Raw genomic sequence first — 22,500 nt, 5'->3', positions numbered from 1 at the left:
ATAATGAGACAAATGACGAGTGTGCAATAATGAGACAAATGACGAGTGTGCAATAATGAGACATAAATGATGAGTGTGCAATAATGACACATAAATGATGAGTGTGCAATAATGAGACATAAATGATGTGTGCAATAATGAGACAAATGATGAGTGTGCAATAATGAGACATAAATGATGAGTGTGCAATAATGAGACATAAATGATGAGTGTGCAATAATGAGACATAAATGATGAGTGTGCAATAATGAGACAAATGATGAGTGTGCAATAATGAGACAAATGATGAGTGTGCAATAATGAGACAAATGATGAGTGTGCAATAATGAGACATAAATGATGAGTGTGCAATAATGAGACATAATACTATCAAAACATGAGGGGAGGGGCTAACTATCAAAAATGGCGACTCAAAGCGTAGCAATCAAAAAGTAGTAAACAAAACAAGGTCAATATTGTCCACAGTAAGTGTACAATAACTGTTAAGTATAGTACTTTAAAAAAATGATGAGTGTGCAATAATGAGACATAAATGATGAGTGTGCAATAATGAGACATAAATGATGAGTGTGCAATAATGAGACAAATGATGAGTGTGCAATGAGACATAAATGATGAGTGTGCAATAATGAGACATAAATGATGAGTGTGCAATAATGAGACATAAATGATGAGTGTGCAATAATGAGACATAAATGAGTGTGCAATAATGAGACATAAATGATGAGTGTGCAATAATGAGACATAAATGATGAGTGTGCAATAATGAGACAAATGATGAGTGTGCAATAATGAGACAAATGATGAGTGTGCAATAATGAGACATAAATGATGAGTGTGCAATAATGAGACATAAATGATGAGTGTGCAATAATGAGACATAAATGATGAGTGTGCAATAATGAGACATAAATGATGAGTGTGCAATAATGAGACATAAATGATGAGTGTGCAATAATGAGACATAAATGATGTGTGCAATAATGAGACATAAATGATGTGTGCAATAATGAGACATAAATGATGAGTGTGCAATAATGAGACATAAATGATGAGTGTGCAATAATGAGACATAAATGATGAGTGTGCAATAATGAGACATAAATGATGAGTGTGCAATAATGAGACATAAATGATGAGTGTGCAATAATGAGACATAAATGATGAGTGTGCAATAATGAGACAAATGATGAGTGTGCAATAATGAGACATAAATGATGTGTGCAATAATGAGACATAAATGATGTGTGCAATAATGAGACAAATGATGAGTGTGCAATAATGAGACATAAATGATGAGTGTGCAATAATGAGACATAAATGATGTGTGCAATAATGAGACATAAATGATGTGTGCAATAATGAGACATAAATGATGAGTGTGCAATAATGAGACATAAATGATGAGTGTGCAATAATGAGACATAAATGATGAGTGTGCAATAATGAGACATAAATGATGAGTGTGCAATAATGAGACATAAATGATGAGTGTGCAATAATGAGACAAATGATGAGTGTGCAATAATGAGACAAATGATGAGTGTGCAATAATGAGACATAAATGATGAGTGTGCAATAATGAGACATAATACTATCAAAACATGAGGGGAGGGGCTAACTATCAAAAATGGCGACTCAAAGCGTAGCAATCAAAAAGTAGTAAACAAAACAAGGTCAATATTGTCCACAGTAAGTGTACAATAACTGTTAAGTATAGTACTTTAAAAAAATGATGAGTGTGCAATAATGAGACATAAATGATGAGTGTGCAATAATGAGACATAAATGATGAGTGTGCAATAATGAGACAAATGATGAGTGTGCAATAATGAGACATAAATGATGAGTGTGCAATAATGAGACATAAATGATGAGTGTGCAATAATGAGACATAAATGATGAGTGTGCAATAATGAGACATAAATGATGTGTGCAATAATGAGACAAATGACGAGTGTGCAATAATGAGACATAAATGATGAGTGTGCAATAATGAGACATAAATGATGAGTGTGCAATAATGAGACATAATACTATCAAAACATGAGGGGAGGGGCTTACTACATAAAATGGCGACTCAAAGCGTAGCAATCAAAAAGTAGTAAACAAAACAAGGTCAATATTGTCCACAGTAAGTGTACAATAACTGTTAAGTATTAAAACAATGATGATGTGTGCAATATTGAGACATAATACTATCAAACCATGAGGGGAGGGGCTAACTATCAAAAATGGCGACTCAAAGCGTAGCAATGAAAAAGTAGTAAACAAAACAAGGTCAATACAAGAACAGTAAAGTATTTACAGTGTATATTTAGATGTGTTCCATTTGACACACAGCCCAAGTATGCATGTACATCTTACAGGAATTCCTGGTTACATAATAAAAGGGGCGGGGCCAAACTACTTCGAAGGCGGCTTCAAAATAAAAGCAACACGGCCACTAGCACCTACCATACTTTTATAATGTGCAGTAAGACCCAGACTGTACATAACACCTTCATGCTTGTATCTTTCTTGAACTATTTCTTACAATTCTAATACATTTTGTAATAAATGTTTACGTTTGATCCAAGTTGTAAATAGACCACAAGCGTGTTTGCACTGAGAAATGAAGCTTTATACAATCACCCCTCGTTTGTCGCTGTCTCACGGACGTACGCCAAGTAGGAATCAGAAGTCCAATATTTCACAGCTAGAACATGAAAAAGCTGTTCACGACCTTTTAAATACGTTTTTTTTAACATCCCTGCCCCACATTTACACCCTTTTCATCCAATATAGCAGAGATTATCAAACTGTGGTGCGTGTACCACTGGTGGTTATTTTCCTGTATTAAAACACAGTGTTACTCTTCAAACTGTGGCCAAAAATATAAAATATACTTGTTAAAAAAAAAAAACTCTGCCTTGTTTTTAATGAATACTTAGGCCTACTGTGCTACTGTGTTTTAATGTTGCTCATTATGGTGGTACATGGAGAGTCAAGTTTTTTCCTGAGGTGGCACTTTGGGCGGGAAAAAAAAAGTTTCAGAACAGCTGCGATATAGTAATGCTTCCTGATGCTGAGCCAATCAGAGGCCACGATACTGAACAGTGCCGCAGATTAGTTTGGTCTCATCTAGTGGCCGATACTACTGTAGTATTGATATTTTTTATTATTTCAGCCAATTTTGTGCTTAACTTATTAGGCCAACAATACATAGAATACGCTTTAATAAAAAAAACTCATCTGAAGACTAATATTTGAAGAGTGACGTGGTGACTGTAGTGACAATAAAATGCATTCGAGTCTAGTCTAAATGTTGTGATTAGAGATGTCCGATAATATCGGCCGATAAATGCTTTAAAATGTAATATCGGAAATTATCAGTATCGGTTTTTTTATTATCGGTATCTTTTTTTTTTTTTTTTTTTTTTTTTTTTTTAATTAAATCAACATAAAAAACACAAGATACACTTACAATTAGTGCACCAACCCAAAAAACCTCCCTCCCCCATTTACACTCATTCACACAAAAGGGTTGTTTCCTTCTGTTATTAATATTCTGCTTCCTACATTATATATCAATATATATCAATACAGTCTGCAAGGGATACAGTCCGTAAGCACACATGATTGTGCGTGCTGCTGCTCCACTAATAGTACTAACCTTTAACAGTTAATTTTACTCATTTTCATTAATTACTAGTTTCTATGTAACTGTTTTTATATTGTTTTACTTTCTTTTTTATTCAAGAAAATGTTTTTAATTTATTTATCTTATTTTATTTTATTAATTTTAAAAAAAAAAGGACCTTATCTTCACCATACCTGGTTGTCCAAATTAGGCATAATAATGTGTTAATTCCACAACTGTATATATCAGTATTGGTATCGGTTGATATCGGTATCGGTAATTAAAGAGTTGGACAATATCGGAATATCGGATATCGGCAAAAAGCCATTATCGGACATCCCTAGTTGTGATGTATTTATATATAGTCGTCTTCTCCGCTGTGAAATAAGTCAGCTTTGGCATCTTTTTTTTGCGGACAAGTGCAAAAAAAACGTGCTTCCTCAAACTCTTTTATACGAGCAAGCACAAAAAGGCTGCCAGCGGGACACAAAATGAACGGATGAAGCGTACGTACGCAGAGACGTGGTTGGCACGCAGAGGCAAATTTGGCGCAATCCAAAAGGTCGTACACCGAAAAGTTGGCAAATAGAGGGGGTTGGTAAACAAGGTTTGTGGACAAGGGCGACCATTTTAGCATCTAGTGGCCGATACTACTGTAGTATTGATATTTTTAATTCTTTCAGCCAATTTGGTGCTTAACTTAGGCCAACAATACATAGAATAGGCTTTAACAAAAAATTAAAAATCTGAAGACTAATATTTGAAGAGCGACGTGGTGACTGTAGTGACAGTGTTTCCCACACATTCACTTATTTGTGGCGGCCCGCCACAAATTAAAAAAAATAAATAAAATTTTTTATTTTTTTTTGTGTCCTTTCCAGCTTCTCAGGCAAATCATATACCCGGTAGTTGATGTAGATGCCCATATCGGCTGTTCAGATTTACTTTACAAAAGAGAAGTGTAGGATACTTCTCTTGTTGCCTTATTTGTATTTGACCACTGCTGTTTTCTGTTTATTTGTTACTGACTGTGGCAGGACACCTCTGCCTCTGTTTCACTTTATGTTGCTGGTAAATAATATGGTTGAAGTAGTAGTAGGCTAAAGTTAAATTATTTAGTATGCACTAATTAAAGGGGCAGAGCTTTAAGAGACATTTTAGCTTTTATATTTTATAAGATATATTTTTTGTAAGAACCATTATTTCAGTGAATAACTTATTGTTCAAATCTGTATATAAATATGTACATAAAGTGTTGTAATTATATTGTACAATGGATGGATGGATGGACGTTTAAAACAAAACTGTTATTATTAATTAGTAAGTATACATTTTTTGAGCCTTGTTAGAGAAAATCATATCATTGTAGTAAATTATGCAAATTGCTCGATGATGTCATGGTGACCACGCCCCCACCGCCACAGGTATCTTGGCAGTTTATGGGAAACACTGAGTGACAATAAAATGCATTCGAGTCTCGTCTAAATGTTGTGATTATTTTGTATTGCATTTATTTCTGTGTTTGTATGTTATATAAACACAGAATATTTGATCTTATATGACATATTACACTCATTTGCTTTGCCACATTAACACAAGTTTAGCACATATTATCATCCTTAACCTCTTAAGGTCCAAGCTGTTTGTTTACATGCTTTTTTTATTTCTCTTTGCTATTTGGGCTTATTGGACCCTAATTAGAATAAAAACTAAGAATCATCTTTTGATATGATGTACTTAGTCCATAAGTACACAAACGTGTACTTCATGTTTAGTGACATGCCAAGTCTTGTTTTTACACTTTTTTTCCCAAATTCCATTGTATGTTATACTCTTCTAACACCACCAGATGGCAGTATAAGTGTCCACATAAGCGGCCATAAGACCCCAATTCAGTAGTGTACACAATTTTGGAAATAAGAGCTAAAAGATGCTGTCCACGCACGTGGCCACTAAGCCTTTAAAGGTTTTAATGTAAAACTCAGCCCATGTTGTAAGGAACCAGAGTGAATGAGGTCCAGACCTGGTTGAGGTACTTCCCAGCAAAGAAGGTCTGGTACTGTAGCTTGTTGAGGTAGACGGGGAAGGCGTCCGCCTCGGCGCCGCTCTGCCACAGAGCGCTGGAGCAGTTGCCGGCCAGCGAGTTGTTCCTCACCCGGTGGTTGTGGGGGTAGCGGCCCGTCAGGATGCTACTCCGGCTCGGACAGCACAGCGGCGTCGCCGTGAACTAGACGCCGACGGGAAGTGAGAAAAAAAACAAGGTTTTGGGGTTTTTTTACGCAGAAGCCCGAAGGATCTGAGAGTACTCACTGAGTTGACAAAGGTCGCTCCCGCCTCCCCGATCAGTGATCTTGTCTTCTTCATGGGTGTCTGAGGAAGGCAAAACAGGAAGTGAGAGCGGGTCCTTGTCAACAACAAAAATTCAGAGATGGGAAGTTCACAAACGAGTTGAATCTTTTGAGCGGCTCAAGCTGCAAACCCTTTTAGTAAAATGTACCTGAATCGACAAGAAAGTGAGTTGGATTTTAAAAAGAGAGCAGCATTTGTAGTCATTTGTTCTGCAAAGTATTTCAGGTGTAAACACACCAAGTAGGGCATTAACATTTTTATCTAGTTATAATTCCCATTATAATTTATATACATACAGACATTATTCCAATCTGTTATTGGTATATCTTAATGCAGTGGTCCCCAACCACCGGGCCCCGGGCCGCACAAGAATTTAAAAAAAAATTTAAAAAAAAAAAATAAAATTTTTTTTTTAAATGAAATCAACATAAAAAAACACAATATATACATTTATATCAATATAGATCAATACAGTCTGCAGGGATACAGTCCGTAAGCACACATGATTGTATTTATTTACGGAAAAAAAAAATAATAATAATTTTTTTTTTTTTTTTTTAAATACACCCCCCCCCACCGGTCCGTGGGACACATTTTCAAGCGTTGACCGGTCCGCAGCTACAAAAAGGTTGGGGACCACTGTCTTAATGTACTGCACAATTTATTTATTTTTACAAAAAGTCACCTCATTTTTAGTGCATATCGGCACCTTATTAAATGTTTACGATTAAAACAAGCCAAATTAAATTGTTTATTGAGTACAGTGTTTCCCATAAACTGCCAAGATACATGTGGCGTGGGGGCGGGGCTATGGGCGTGGTCACCATGACATCATGGAGTAATTTGCATAATTTACTACAATGATTTGATTTTCTCTAAAAAGGCTCAAAAAATGTATACTTACTAATTAAAAATAACAGTTTTGTTTTAAACGTCCATCCATCCATTTTACAATATAATTACAACACTTTATGTACATATTTATATACAGATTTGAACAATAAGTTATTCACTGAAATATATTTATTAATTGTGGTTCTTACAAAAAATATATCTTATAAAATATAAAATCTAAAATGTCTCAAAGCTCTGCCCCTTTAATTAGTGCATACTAAATAATTTAACTTTAGCCTACTACTACAACCATATTATTTACCAGCAACATAAAGTGAAACAGAGGCAGAGGTGTCCTGCCACAGTCCGTAACAAATAAACAGAAAACAGTAGTGGTGGTAGATAGACACAGAGCTTCATCAAACATCTGATCCACTAAACAAAGAGCTCCAAAAATCTTGAACGTTAGACTGCCATCAGTTTTACTCCCTACACTTAACCACGTGTTTCCTACTGCCTGCAGACTTTGCACCCTTTGTTATATACACATGTTGTGTTTCTAATATAAATACATTTAATAAAGTCAAATACAAATAAGGCAACAAGAGAAGTATCCTACACTTCTCTTTTCTAAAGTAAATCTGAACAGCCGATACGGGCATCTACATCAACTATATGATTTGCCTGAGAAGCTGGAGAGGACAAAAAATAAATAAATAAATAAACAAATAAATTATTTGTGTCGGACGTAATTCTTTAGTGGCGGGCCGCCACAAATAAATGAATGTGTGGGAAACCCTGGAGTATGTCATAGTCAGTTCCATATCATACATGTAGTACATAATATGCATACATAATCTCCAGAGAACAGTCGTATGCTCAATGGCAATATTATTATTTCACAAACACAGAAAAGAAAATTCAATTAAGAAAAGCAAATTAAACATATCTCAAAAGGGTAATGGCAAGAAATATAAACATTTTGAAACCCCCCCCCTCCCCCCTCTTTTTTGTACATAGTTAACTTTAACTGATATCCAGTTTCCTCTTATTATTGTGCCAGAATCATTCCTACCAATAGTGTCCATACTGGGTTGAATTATTCTGGTCCAAATCGTATCTTATACCCAGCAGGCACAAGACGTGGATACAACGTTGATTGTACGTACATGTCCTTTAAAACTGACCTTGAAACAACGTTGCATTTGTACATTGAGACAACGTTGATGTCCAACGTTGTTGTTTGGGAGATGGCCCAATTTCAACGGTCAAATCAACGTCAGAACCTGACATTGAATAAACGTCGTCAAAAAGCACCTTGTTTCAGCGTTGTAAAATATCGGTTGAAAAAATGACCAAATTTCAATGGTCAAATCAACGTCACAACCTGACATTGGATAAACATCGTCAAAATGAAATGTTGCTTCAATGTTGTATTTGTGTTGTAGAATATTGGTTGGAAAACGACCACATTTCAACGGTCGAATCAACGTCAGAACCCAACATTGATTAAACGTCGTCAAAAAGCATGTTGTTTCAACGTTAGGTTTGAGTTCCTCATGGTCAGGACTAGGGCTGCAACAACTAATCGATTAAATCGATTAAAATCGATTATTAAAATAGTTGCCGATTAATTTAGTCAGCGATTTGTTGGATCTATGCTATGCGCAGAGTTGTTGTTTTTTTTTTAATACCTTTTTTTTTGTTTTTTTAATAAACCTTTATTTATAAACTGCAACATTTACAAACAGCTGAGAAACAATAATCAAAATAAGTATGGTGCCAGTATGCGGGTTTTTTTTCTCAATAAAATACTGGATAGGATAGAAATGTAGTTAGTCTCTTTTATCCGATTATTAATCGATTAATCGCAGTAATAATCGACAGATTAATCGATTATCAAATTAATGGTTAGTTGCAGCCCTGGTCAGGACCTATTTTAACAAGTTCTCAACGTTGTGTCTGCTGGGTAACTGCTACTAACAATTGTTTGCGTGGTAAAAACAAGTTAATTTTAAAAAGATAATATAATAACAAGCCGAAAGGAACGGTTCCTTGTGATCCGGCTCGTAAACCTCACCTTTAAAGGCAAGCTAGCTTCCAAAGTGTCGCATTAAAATGTTGAATTACTTTAAAGTAAATGAATGATTTTTCTCTAAACTGATTTGTGAACATGCTTGTTCGTGTCAAAGTCGTGTGATATGATTGAGGAAACATTTATGTAACCTATTTTTATGGGCTTGCCTCTTTTTAAGTTCCTCTTATAAGCGCTATGTGCCTTGAGCTCTTATTTTGAAGGCGCTAAGAGCGGAAGTGGTGACGGGAGTTTTGAAAACAAACGAAATAAAGTGGTCCTCGTGTAAAACCGGAGCCTCCGTGTTTGTTATTTTGTAGTTTTATACAGTATAGGCGACATATATAATACCTCGGTTACATTGGTGGCAGCCTATAACAATTAAAACGGCAGTAATTCCCATTTAAATGAGGACATGTTTGGAATCCTAACAAAGTTGGCGGCACTCGCGTAGACCGGAAGTGGATAGAGTTGTTGTTATTATGGATTATTACTCAACACGTCGTCAACAGTGAATAGTTTCGCTTTGGAAGAAAAAGTAGACATTATGAATTATTACTCAACACAAAGTCAACAGTGAATGGTCTCGCTTTGGAACAAAAAGTAGACATTATGAATTATTACTCAACACAAAGTCAAGAGTCTCCCTATGGAACAAAAAGTACACAAAGTACAGACCGGAAGTTGGAAAAAAAAGGTGTCTCACCATGCCGCCCAGCTGGAGGTCCTGGTCGTCCGTGACGATGAGGAGGATGTTGCTGGGCCCAGAGCCGTCAACGCGGCCGGTAAGCAGCACCGCGAGCAGGACGACACTCACGGTACCGAACATCGTCGAACCTTCGGACTTACGAGCCGAGTGAAGAAAACGCAGAAGAAGACCACGCGCTGCCTCAAGTTTGAGGAAGTGCTGCTGGTCACGTGATCGCGGTGGGCGGAGTCCTACGTGGACTTTAAACAGGTTCCCGGTGCTCGTCAGCTAAAAAGCTTTTTTTTTTGTTTACCGTCAACAGACGTCACTAACATTAACACATATTTAAAAATTTCTACACTAAATATCATTTTTTATACATTTTATTCTAGCGTTTTTTGCTGTTTTGTTTTGATATTTAAAAAAATAAGCATCAACAGACGTCACCAACAGTCAATTGAATCCATTTTCTACCGCTTGTCCCGTTCGGGGTGGCTGGAGCCTATCTCAGCTGCGTTCGGGCGGAAGGCGGGGTACACCCTGGACAAGTCGCCACCTTATCACAGATAGACAGACAACATTCACACTCACACACTAGGGACCATTTTTTAGTGAATAATTTCTTTAAATCAGATGAATCAGACTTTTGAATTTGGATTCATCATGATTAATCACAGGTTATTATTAATTGCAACGTAATTTAAAATGACTTAAAAAAAAAGACACATTTTAAGATCAATATTAGTGCTGTCAATTGAATAATTTCTTTAAATCAGATGAATCAGACTTTGGAATTTGGATTAATCATGATTAATCACAGGTTATTTACGTGCAACTCGAATTTTAATAAACTTAAAAAAAACTTCCCAATATTTGGACAAAAATGGAACTGTATATTTTCAGATTGTTTGAAAACCGACACCTTTAAAGATGAATATTAGTTATTAATATTATATACTATGCACTTTATATTGCATGTGTGTGACACATTTAAAAATGAATATAAGTGCTGTCAATTTATACATTTTTACATAAATTTTTCAGATTAATCACACATTTGAATTTGGATTCATCATGATTAATCACAGGTTGTTAATAATTGCAATGTAATTTAAAATGACTTAAAAAAAGACACCCATATTTATGCAAAAATGCACTGAATATTTCAGAGAATGTTTGAAAAGTGACACATTTAAAGATCAATATTAGTGCTGTCAATTGAATAATTTCTTTAAATCAGATGAATCAGACTTTTAATTTGGATTAATCATGATTAATCACAGGTTATTTACGTGCAACTCGAATTTTAATAAACTTAAAAAAAACTTCCCAATATTTGGACAAAAATGGAAGTGTATATTATCAGAGATTGTTTGAAAACGGACACTTTTAAAGATGAATATTAGTTATTAATATTATATCCTATGCACTGTATATTGCATGTGTGTGACACATTTAAAAATGAATATAAGTGCTGTCAAATTATACATTTTTTCATCCATTTTTCAGATTAATCATATTTATGCAAAAATGCACTGTATATTTCAGAGAATGTTTGAAAAGTGACACATTTAAAGATCAATATTAGTGCTGTCAATTGAATAATTTCTTTAAATCAGATGAATCCGACTTTTGAATTTGGATTAATCATGATTAATCACAGGTTATTTACTTGCAACTAGAATTTTAATAAACTTAAAAAAAACTTCCCAATATTTGGACAAAAATTTAACTGTATATTTTCAGAGATTGTTTGAAAACTGACACTTTTAAAGATGAATATTAGTTATTAATATTATATACTATGCACTTTATATTGCATGTGTGTGACACATTTAAAAATGAATATAAGTGCTGTCAATTGCTACATTTTGTCATCCATTTTTCAGATTAATCACACATTTGAATTTGGATTCATCATGATTAATCACAGGTTGTTATTAATTGCAACGTAATTTAAAATGACTTAAAAAAAAGACACCCATATTTATGCAAAAATGCACTGAATATTTCAGAGAATGTTTGAAAAGTGACACATTTAAAGATCAATATTAGTGCTGTCAATTGAATAATTTCTTTAAATCAGATTAATCAGACTTTTTTAATTTGGATTAATCATGATTAATCACAGGTTATTTACTTGCAACTAGAATTTTAATCAACTTAAAAAAAACTTCCCAATATTTGGACAAAAATGGAACTGTATATTTTCAGAGATTGTTTGAAAACTGACACTTTTAAAGATGAATATTAGTTATTAATATTATATACTATGCACTTTATATTGCATGTGTGTGACACATTTAAAAATTAATATAAGTGCTGTCAATTGATGCATTTTTTCATCCATTTTTTCAGATTAATCACACATTTGAATTTGGATTCATCATGATTAATCACAGGTTATTTTTAATTGCAACGTCATTTAAAATGACTTAAAAAAAGACACCCATATTTATGCAAAAATGCACTGAATATTTCAGAGAATGTTTGAAAAGTGACACATTTAAAGATCAATATTAGTGCTGTCAACTGAATAATTTCTTTAAATCAGATGAATCAGACTTTTTTAATTTGGATTAATCATAATTAATCACAGGTTATTACTTGCAACTAGAATTTTAATTAACTTAAAAAAAACTTCCCAATATTTGGACGAAAATCGAACTGTATATTTTCAGAGATTGTTTGAAAACTGACACTTTTAAAGATGAATATTAGTTATTAATATTATATACTATGCACTTTATATTGCATGTGTGTGACACATTTAAAAATGAATATAAGTGCTGTCAAATTATACATTTTTACATCCATTTTTCAGATTAATCACACATTTGAATTTGGATTAATCATGATTAATCACAGGTTATTATTAATTGCAACGTCATTTAAAATGACTTAAAAAAGACACCCATATTTATGCAAAAATGCACTGAATATTTCAGAGAATGTTTGAAAAGTGACACATTTAAAGATCAATATTAGTGCTGTCAATTGAATAATTTCTTTAAATCAGATGAATCAGACTGTGGAATTTGGATTAATCATGATTAATCACAGGTTATTACTTGCAACTAGAATTTTAATAAACTTAAAAAACTTCCCAATAGTTGAATAAAAATGGAACTGTATATTTTCAGGGATCACCAACAGTAACACATACAAACATTTCTACACTTATATATTTTTTTATAAACATTTCTACACTTATATATTTTTTTATAAACATTTCTACACTTATATATTTTTTTATAAACATTTCTACACTTATACATTTTTTTATAAACATTTCTACACTTATATATTTTTTTATAAACATTTCTACACTTATATTTTTTTTTATAAACATTTCTACACTTATATATTTTTTTATAAACATTTCTACACTTATAAATTTTTTTATAAACATTTCTACACTTATATATTTTTTTATAAACATTTCTACACTTATATATTTTTTTATAAACATTTCTACACTTATATATTTTTTTATAAACATTTCTACACTTATAACATTTTTTATAAACATTTCTACACTTATATATTTTTTATAAACATTTCTACACTTATATATATTTTTATAAACATTTCTACACTTATATATTTTTTTATAAACATTTCTACATTTATATATTTTTTTATAAACATTTCTACACTTATATATTTTTTATATAAACATTTCTACACTTATATATTTTTTATAAACATTTCTACACTTATATATTTTTTTATAAACATTTCTACACTTATATTTTTTTTTTATAAACATTTCTACACTTATAAAATTTTTTATAAACATTTCTACACTTATATATTTTTTTATAAACATTTCTACACTTATAATTTTTTTTATAAACATTTCTACACTTATATATTTTTTTATAAACATTTCTACACTTATATATTTTTTATATAAACATTTCTACACTTATATATTTTTTATAAACATTTCTACACTTATATATTTTTTTATAAACATTTCTACACTTATATATTTTTTATAAACATTTCTACACTTATAAAAATTTTTTATAAACATTTCTACACTTATAAAATTTTTTATAAACATTTCTACACTTATATATTTTTGTATAAACATTTCTACACTTATATATTTTTTTATAAACATTTCTACACTTATATATTTTTTTATAAACATTTCTACACTTATATATTTTTTATATAAACATTTCTACACTTATATATTTTTTATAAACATTTCTACACTTATATATTTTTTTATAAACATTTCTACACTTATATATTTTTTATAAACATTTCTACACTTATAAAAAATTTTTATAAACATTTCTACACTTATAAAATTTTTTATAAACATTTCTACACTTATATATTTTTGTATAAACATTTATACACTTATATATTTTTTTATAAACATTTCTACACTTATATATTTTTTTATAAACATTTCTACACTTATAAAAATTTTTAGAAACATTTCTACTTATATATTTTTTATAAACATTTCTACACTTATATATATTTTTATAAACATTTCTACACTTATATTTTTTTTTATAAACATTTCTACACTTATAAATTTTTTTATAAACATTTCTACACTTATATATTTTTTACTACACTTATATATTTTTTTATAAACATTTCTACACTTATATTTTTTTTATAAACATTTCTACACTTATATATTTTTTTATAAACATTTCTACACTTATAAATTTTTTTATAAACATTTCTACACTTATATATTTTTTACTACACTTATATATTTTTTTATAAACATTTCTACACTTATATATTTTTTACTACACTTATATATTTTTTTATAAACATTTCTACACTTATATATTTTTTACTACACTTATATATTTTTTTATAAACATTTCTACACTTATAAATTTTTTTATAAACATTTCTACACTTATATATTTTTTATAAACATTTCTACACTTATAAATTTTTTTATAAACATTTCTGCACTTATATATTTTTTTATAAACATTTCTACACTTATTTTTTTTTTTATAAACATTTCTACACTTATAAATTCTTTTATAAACATTTCTACACTTATATATTTTTTTATAAACATTTCTACACTTATATATTTTTTTATAAACATTTCTACACTTATATATATTTTTTTATAAACAGGCGTCACCAACAGTCACACAAATAAATATATGTATACTTATATAATTTTTTAATCAATTTAATTCTAGCTTTTTGTGCCGTTTTATTTGGACATAAAAGAAGAAGTAAATGGCCAGTGTCCATTGATTTATTTGCAATCATTCCCTCCAACACATTATTGCACACAACCCTTCAATTTTACGAACATCATTATTAAAAAATAAACACTTCCTGTTCCAAAATAAAAGCATATTACGGCCACTGGTCAGTAGTACTGAGGGTAGGCTGGGTAGGAGCCCATGAGAGGAGGGGGCGTGGCGGCGGACAACATGGCGCCTGGCAGGTAGAGAGAGTCCAGAGGCAGAGGCGAGGCGTACTGAAGGCCGTGAGGGTGAGCCAAGGCGGCGTCTTGCGGCGGCGCCGAGTGATACCTGGGATACGGCGCCGGCCTGAACGCCTGCATTTCGGGGTAGTGCGTGAAGTGGGAGGCGGCGTTGGCCTGGCAGGCGTGTGCCAGCGCGTCCTGGACCGTCCTCTTCAGCTTCATGCGCCGGTTCTGGAACCAGTTCCTGATCTGGAAAACAAACGAGGACAACGCGGTCAGACGACGGACCTCCCGGGCCTCCAAATTAAAGGATCCCACCTGTTTGTCCGACAGGTTGAGCTTCTTGCAGAGCTCCGCCTTGTCCTGCGTGCCCAGGTAGGCGTTCCTCTTGAAGGCTCGCTCCAAGCTGCTCACCTGCTCCGCCGTGAAGGCCGTGCGGGGCCTCCTCCCCGAGGGGGGGGTCGGCGGCGAGGAGGCCGGGGCGGCCGGCGGCGAGATGCCACGCTCGCCCTCGCTTTCGTAACCTGACGTCTCCTCCTCGGTCCCGCTGCTGAAACCCGCCTCCAACCCTGGAAGAACACACAAGCACCATTGAAGTGAATTGAATTATATTTATATAGCGCTTTTTCTCTAGTGACTCAAAGTGCTTGACATAGTGAAAGCCAATATCTAAGTTCTAGGGATGTCCGATAATGGCTTTTTGCCGATATCCGATATTGTCCAACTCTTTAATTACCGATACCGATATCAACCGATACTGATATCAACCGATATATACAGTCGTGGAATTAACACATTATTATGCCTAATTTGGACAACCAGGTATGGTGAAGATAAGGTACTTTTTTTAAAAATGAATCAAATAAAATAAGATAAATTTAAAAAAAATTATTGAATAAAAAAAGAAAGTAAAACAATATAAAAACAGTTACATAGAAACTAGTAATTAATGAAAATTAGTCAAATTAACTGTTAAAGGTTAGTACTATTAGTGGAGCAGCAGCACGCACAATCATGTGTGCTTACGGACTGTATCCCTTGCAGACTGTATTGATATATATTGATATATAATGTAGGAGGCAGAATATTAATAACAGAAAGAAACAACCCTTTTGTGTGAATGAGTGTGAATGGGGGAGGGAGGTTTTTTGGGTTAGTGCACTAATTGTAAGTGTATCTTGTGTTTTTTATGTGGATTTAATTTTAAAAAAAACAAACAAAAAAAAAAAAACGATACTGATAATTAAAAAAACGATACCGATAATTCCCGATATTGCATTTATCGGCCGATAATATCGGCAGACCGATATTATCGGACATCTCTACTAAGTTCCATTTAAAGCAGTGTGGGTGGCACTGGGAGCAGGTGGGTCAAGTGTCTTGCCCAAGGACACAACGGCAGCGACTAGGATGGCGGAAGCGGGGATCGAACCTGGAACCCTCAACTTGCTGGCACGGCCGCTTTACCAACCGAGCTATAACCCCCCGTGTAGCCCACCTGGCATCTCGTGTACATAAACACCAACACATGTGAACACAACAATGTACCCCAACCAGCCATATTGTGGATTTTCCTAAACACATTATGAGTAGAGATGTCCGATAATATCGGCCTGCCGATATTATCGGCCGATATATGCGTAAAATGTAATATCGGAAATTATCGGTATCGTTTTTTTTTATTATTGGTATCGTTTTGTTTTTTTTTGTTTTTTTTTAATTAAATCAACATAAAAAACACAAGATACACTTACAATTAGTGCACCAACCCAAAAAACCTCCCTCCCCCATTTACACTCATTCACACAAAAGGGTTGTTTCTTTCTGTTATTAATATTCTGCTTCCTACATTATATATCAATATATATCAGGGGTCACCAACGCGGTGCCCGCGGGCACCAGGTAGCCCGTAAGGACCAGATGAGTAGCCCGCTGGCCTGTTCTAAAAATAGCTCAAATAGCAGCACTTACCAGTGAGCTGCCTCTATTTTTTTAATTTTATTTATTTACTAGCAAGCTGGTCTCGCTTTGCCTGACATTTTTAAATCTAAGAGAGACAAAACTCAAATAGAATTTGAAAATCCAAGAAAATATTTGAAAGACTTGGTCTTCACTTGTTTAAATAAATTCATACATTTTTTTTACTTTGCTTCTTATAACTTTTAGAAAGACAATTTTAGAGAAAAAAATACAACCTTAAAAATGATTTTAGGATTTTTAAACACATATACCTTTTTACCTTTTAAATTCCTTCCTCTTCTTTCCTGACAATTTAAATCAATGTTCAAGTAAAAAATGTTTTATTATTGTAAAGAATAATAAATCAATTTTAATTAATTCTTCATTTTAGCTTCTGTTTTTCGACAAAGAATATTTGTAAAATATTTCTTCAAACTTATTATGATTAAAATTAAAAAAAAAACATTCTGGCAAATCTAGAAAATCTGTAGAATCAAATTTAAATCTTATTTCAAAGTCTTTTGAATTTCTTTTAAAAATTTTGTTCTGGAAAATCTAGAAGAAATAACGATTTGTCTTTGTTAGAAATATAGCTTGGTCCAATTTGTTATATATTCAAACAAAGTGTAGATTGGATTTTAACCTATTTAAAACATGTCATCCAAATTCTAAAATTAATCTTAATCAGGAAAAATTACTAATGATGTTCCATAAATTCATTTTTTTTATTTTTTCAAAAAGATTCAAATTAGCTAGTTTTTCTCTTCTTTTTTCAGTTGAATTTTGAATTTTAAAGAGTCGAAATTGAAGATAAACTATGTTTCAAAATTTAATTGTCATTTTCTTCATGTTTTCTCCTCTTTTAAACCGTTCAATTAAGTGTAAATATCATTCATTATTAATAATAACATAGAGTTAAAGGTCAATTGAGCAAATTGGCTATTTCCGGCAATTTATTGAAGTGTGTATCAAACTGGTAGCCCTCGCATTAATCAGTACCCAAGAAGTAGCTCTTGGTTTCAAAAAGGTTGGTGACCCCTGATATATATCAATACAGTCTGCAAGGGATACAGTCCGTAAGCACACATGATTGTGCGTGCTGCTGCTCCACTAATAGTACTAACCTTTAACAGTTAATTTTACTCATTTTCATTCATTACTAGTTTCTATGTAACTGTTTTTATATTGTTGTACTTTCTTTTTTATTCAAGAAAATGATTTTAATTTATTTATCTTATTTTACAAATTTTTTAAAAAGTACCTTATCTTCACCATACCTGGTTGTCCAAATGAGGCATAATAATGTGTTAATTCCACGACTGTATATATCGGTTGATATCGGTATCGGTAATTAAAGAGTTGGACAATATCGGATATATCGGCAAAAAGCCATTATCGGACATCCCTAATTATGATGGTTCCATGAAAGCTTGGTTTAAAGTGCGCCGCCTAGTGGTCGAGTTGGACATTGGCTCACCTCGCTGCTGCACGAGGTCATCTCTGCGCTCCAAATGGGGTCCGCTCTTGCTCTTCGGTCGGCGATAAACCCGGGCAGGCTTTCGGCGTCGGTCCCGCAGGCCGCGGCCACGGTGGTGGCGGCGGGCTGGCTGCTTTGGGCCATCCACTCGATGGAGAAGTGTCCCCTCATGTTGGGAATAATCCTCAGGAGGTTTCTGGAAGGTGGCGTGCAGGTAAGTGGCGTTCCTCAAGAGGTCCCCCTGTACTTTATAGGCCACGTCCCACCTCGCCGCACATCAAAGCCCGCGTCCCTCCCGACACCCCCACCTCCTCCTTAATGAGAGCGTCTCAATGAGGCTGTTCCACCATGGCTCCACTCAGTCTGGACCCCCACCCGCCCCCACCACCTTCCTGCCTCCTCAAAGATAATGGGCACACCTCAGCCCCCCCTGTAAAATACTCCACATCCTGACGAGCGTCTCCGCGGCGTGAGCAATATGGCCGAAGCATTTGAGGACTAACGAGTGCTGAGTGGATCAAGGCGAGGATCATCCCGGATTAAAGTGGATTAAAGTCGCAGGTTAAACAATCAACACTTTCCTCAGCCAATGATTGACAAGCCATCCCTCAGCCGTCGTGTTCCATCAACCAGGACAACATTGACTTCAATGTAACTTCCTAACCATGACATCATTGTTGTTTATTACTGTATTTAAATACATTGGTGTAAAATGACATCATTTATTGCTGTAAATAATGTTCGTATAATTTACAATTACAGCTTCTGTCAATCTTTTCCACATAGATAGTAGTATTACATTAGTTATATCAGTTAAGTAGGACTTTTTATTTGTATTTTTTTTAAGGTATTTTTAGAGTGTGCTGTGGGCCATTACAAATGTAGCTGTGGGCCGCTAATGGCCCCCGGGCCGCACTTTGGAAACCAATGTTCTAGACAACAGTGATGCTGAATTGAATAAACACACACACACACACACACACACACACACACGCACACACACACACAAAGTACAACGCTAGTGAGTCCTACTGCAGTCACCAATAATCAATATAATGATAAAAGAAAAACTAAATTCAATAGGAAATCATTTATTGACAATATCTGTCATTTTAAATCTCAACACAATGTAATTTAATATACTAATAATGTATTAGTATATTTTAATATACTAATACATTATTAGTATAATTTAATATACTAATAGATTATTAGTATAATATACTAATACATTGTATTAAATTATACTAATTAATGTATTAGTATATTAAATTATACAATCTAAATTAATATACTAATGTATTAGTATATTAAATTAGATTGTATAATTGAATGTACTAATACATTAATTAGTATAATTGAATATACTAATACATTATTAGTACAATTGAATATAGTAGTACATTAATTAGTATAATTTACCAGAATAATACATTAATTAGTATAATTTAATATACTAATACATTATTAGTATAATTTAATATACTAATAATGTATTAGTATATTTTAATATACTAATACATTATTAGTATAATTTAATATACTAATACATTACTTAGAATAATTTACGATACTAATACATTAATTAGTATAATTTAATATACTAATAAATTATTAGTATAATATACTAATACATTGTACTAAATTATACTAATTAATGTATTAGTATATTCAATTATACAATCTAAATTAATATACTAATGTATTAGTATATTAAATTAGATTGTATAATTGAATATACTAATACATTAATTAGTATAATTGAATATACTAATACATTAATTAGTATAATTGAATATACTAATACATTATTAGTACAATTGAATATAGTAGTACATTAATTAGTATAATTTAACACAATACATAAATTAGTATAATTTAATATACTAATACATAAATTAGTAGGGATGTCCGATAATGGCTTTTTGCCGATATCCGATATTCCGATATTGTCCAACTCTTTAATTACCGATACCGATATCAACCGATATATGCAGTCGTGGAATTAACACATTATTATGCCTAATTTGGACAACCAGGTATGGTGAAGATAAGGTACTTTTTAAAAAATAATAATAAAATAAGATAACTAAATTAAAAACATTTTCTTGAATAAAAAAGAAAGTAAAACAATATAAAAACAGTTACATAGAAACTAGTAATGAATGAAAATTAGTAAAATTAACTGTTAAAGGTTAGTACTATTAGTGGAGCAGCAGCACGCACAATCATGTGTGCTTACGGACTGTATCCCTTGCAGACTGTATTGATATATATTGATATATAATGTAGGAACCAGAATATTAATAACAGAAAGAAATGGGGGGAGGGAGGTTTTTTTGGGTTGGTGCACTAATTGTAAGTGTATCTTGTGTTTTTTATGTTGATTTAATAAAAAAAAAAAAAAAAAACCGATACAGATAATAAAAAAACCGATACCGATAATTTCCGATATTACATTTTAATTTCCGATATTACATTTTAACGCATTTATATCCAGTGAGTGAAAATGGGAGACACTTCCTTTGGGTCTCCATCCAACTGGTCACACCTGTCTGCAAACTTGTGGCCAAAGGAGATCCAATCTTTCTCTATCAGCACCATGAAGCCCTTGACGGTGCGGTAATAGGGTTCCATGAGCAGAGACCCAAGCGAGCAGACCTGGGCAGTACGGTCCCACCCGTCAGAACAATGAACCAACACGCTGGATAAATGCTGGATTTACCTATAAATTAATATAATTGAATATACTAATACATTATTAATACAATTGAATATAGTAGTACATTAATTAGTATAATTTAACATAATAATACATTAATTAGTATAATTTAATATACTAATACATTATTAGTATATGAAATTATACAATCTAATTTAAAATACTAATACAATATTAGTATATTAAATTAGATTGTATAATTTAATAATACATTTATTAGAATAATTTAATATACTAATACATTATTAGTGTAATTTAATATACTAATACATTATTAGTATAATTTAATATACTAATACATTATTAGTATAATTTAATATACTAATACATTAATTAGTACAATTCAATATACTAAAATATTATTAGTATAATTGAATATACTAATACAATATTAGTATAATTGAATATACTAATACAATATTAGTATAATAAATTATATTGTATAATTGAATATACTAAAATATTATTAGTATAATTGAATATACTAATACAATATTAGTATAATAAATTATATTGTATAATTGAATATACTAAAATATTATTAGTATAATTAAATATACTAATACAATATTAGTATAATTGAATATACTAATACAATATTAGTATAATAAATTATATTGTATAATTGAATATAGTAATACATTAATTAATATAATTTAATATACTAATTCATTATTAGTATAATTTTATATACTAATAATATATTAGTATATTAAATTAGATTGTGTTGTGATTTAAAATGACAGATATTGTCAATAACTGCTTTCTTATTGAATTTTGTTTTTCTTTTATCGTTATATCGATTATTGGTGACTGCAGTAGGAGTCACTAGCGTTGTACTTTGTGTGTGTGTGTGTGTGTGTGTGTGTGTGTGTGTGTGTGTGTGTGTGTGTGTGTGTGTGTGTGTGTGTGTGTGTGTGTGTGTGTGTCTGTCACTGTTGTCTAGAACAGGTGTTTCCAAAGTGTGGCCCGGGGGCCATTTGCGGCCCGCAGCTAATTTTTTAATGGCCCACAGCACACTCTAAAAATACTTTAAAAATATATAAATAAAAAGTGGAATAAAACGGCAAACAGGTGAAATATAACAAGAAAAAGTTGCATTGTTGACTAATGACACAAAGCTGCCGTGCAAGGTGTTTTTTTTTTTTAAAGCTGTGATTGCTAAAAAATAATAATAATGAATCAAAATGAATGTTAAGAATTATTAACATATTCAGGGCTGCAATTACTTCACGGCAAACATTCCACTTTGAAACATTTTTTGAGGGGGAAACATTGCACTTTTTGTGTTTTTTGCCAGATAAAAAACAACATTTTCTTTGACAAAAATGG

General features: G+C 32.3%; 3 protein-coding genes across 3 annotated transcripts in view; all 3 read right to left on the bottom strand.

Moving 5' to 3' along the window:
• Nucleotides 1-9,825, bottom strand: part of gnsb (glucosamine (N-acetyl)-6-sulfatase (Sanfilippo disease IIID), b) — a 21,286-nt gene extending 11,461 nt beyond the window's left edge. The window contains exons 1-3 of the mRNA XM_062030769.1: nucleotides 9,586-9,825; nucleotides 5,933-5,992; nucleotides 5,646-5,849 (exon numbers count right to left, since the gene is read on the bottom strand). Coding sequence (XP_061886753.1) covers nucleotides 5,646-5,849; nucleotides 5,933-5,992; nucleotides 9,586-9,708 — 387 coding nt within the window. The 5' untranslated portion in view covers nucleotides 9,709-9,825. The remainder of the gene's footprint in view (nucleotides 1-5,645; nucleotides 5,850-5,932; nucleotides 5,993-9,585) is intronic.
• A 5,004-nt stretch (nucleotides 9,826-14,829) lies between these two features.
• The window catches only part of ved (ventrally expressed dharma/bozozok antagonist), a 19,030-nt gene continuing 11,359 nt past the window's right edge, over nucleotides 14,830-22,500 (bottom strand). Inside the window, exons 2-5 of the mRNA XM_062032046.1 lie at nucleotides 20,998-21,107; nucleotides 18,447-18,712; nucleotides 15,329-15,579; nucleotides 14,830-15,259 (exon numbers count right to left, since the gene is read on the bottom strand). Coding sequence (XP_061888030.1) covers nucleotides 14,951-15,259; nucleotides 15,329-15,579; nucleotides 18,447-18,712; nucleotides 20,998-21,107 — 936 coding nt within the window. The 3' untranslated portion in view covers nucleotides 14,830-14,950. The remainder of the gene's footprint in view (nucleotides 15,260-15,328; nucleotides 15,580-18,446; nucleotides 18,713-20,997; nucleotides 21,108-22,500) is intronic.
• Nucleotides 18,416-22,500, bottom strand: part of polm (polymerase (DNA directed), mu) — a 38,240-nt gene continuing 34,155 nt past the window's right edge. Inside the window, exon 12 of the mRNA XM_062030768.1 lies at nucleotides 18,416-18,642. The gene's annotated coding sequence lies outside the window, so the exon portion shown is untranslated. The remainder of the gene's footprint in view (nucleotides 18,643-22,500) is intronic.

The sequence above is a fragment of the Entelurus aequoreus genome, linkage group LG21, assembly GCF_033978785.1.
Source record: "Entelurus aequoreus isolate RoL-2023_Sb linkage group LG21, RoL_Eaeq_v1.1, whole genome shotgun sequence".
NCBI classification, from domain to species: Eukaryota; Metazoa; Chordata; class Actinopteri; order Syngnathiformes; family Syngnathidae; genus Entelurus; species Entelurus aequoreus.
The sequence above is the reverse complement of the archived record's forward strand: the minus strand, read 5'-3'. Positions and strand labels throughout refer to the sequence as shown.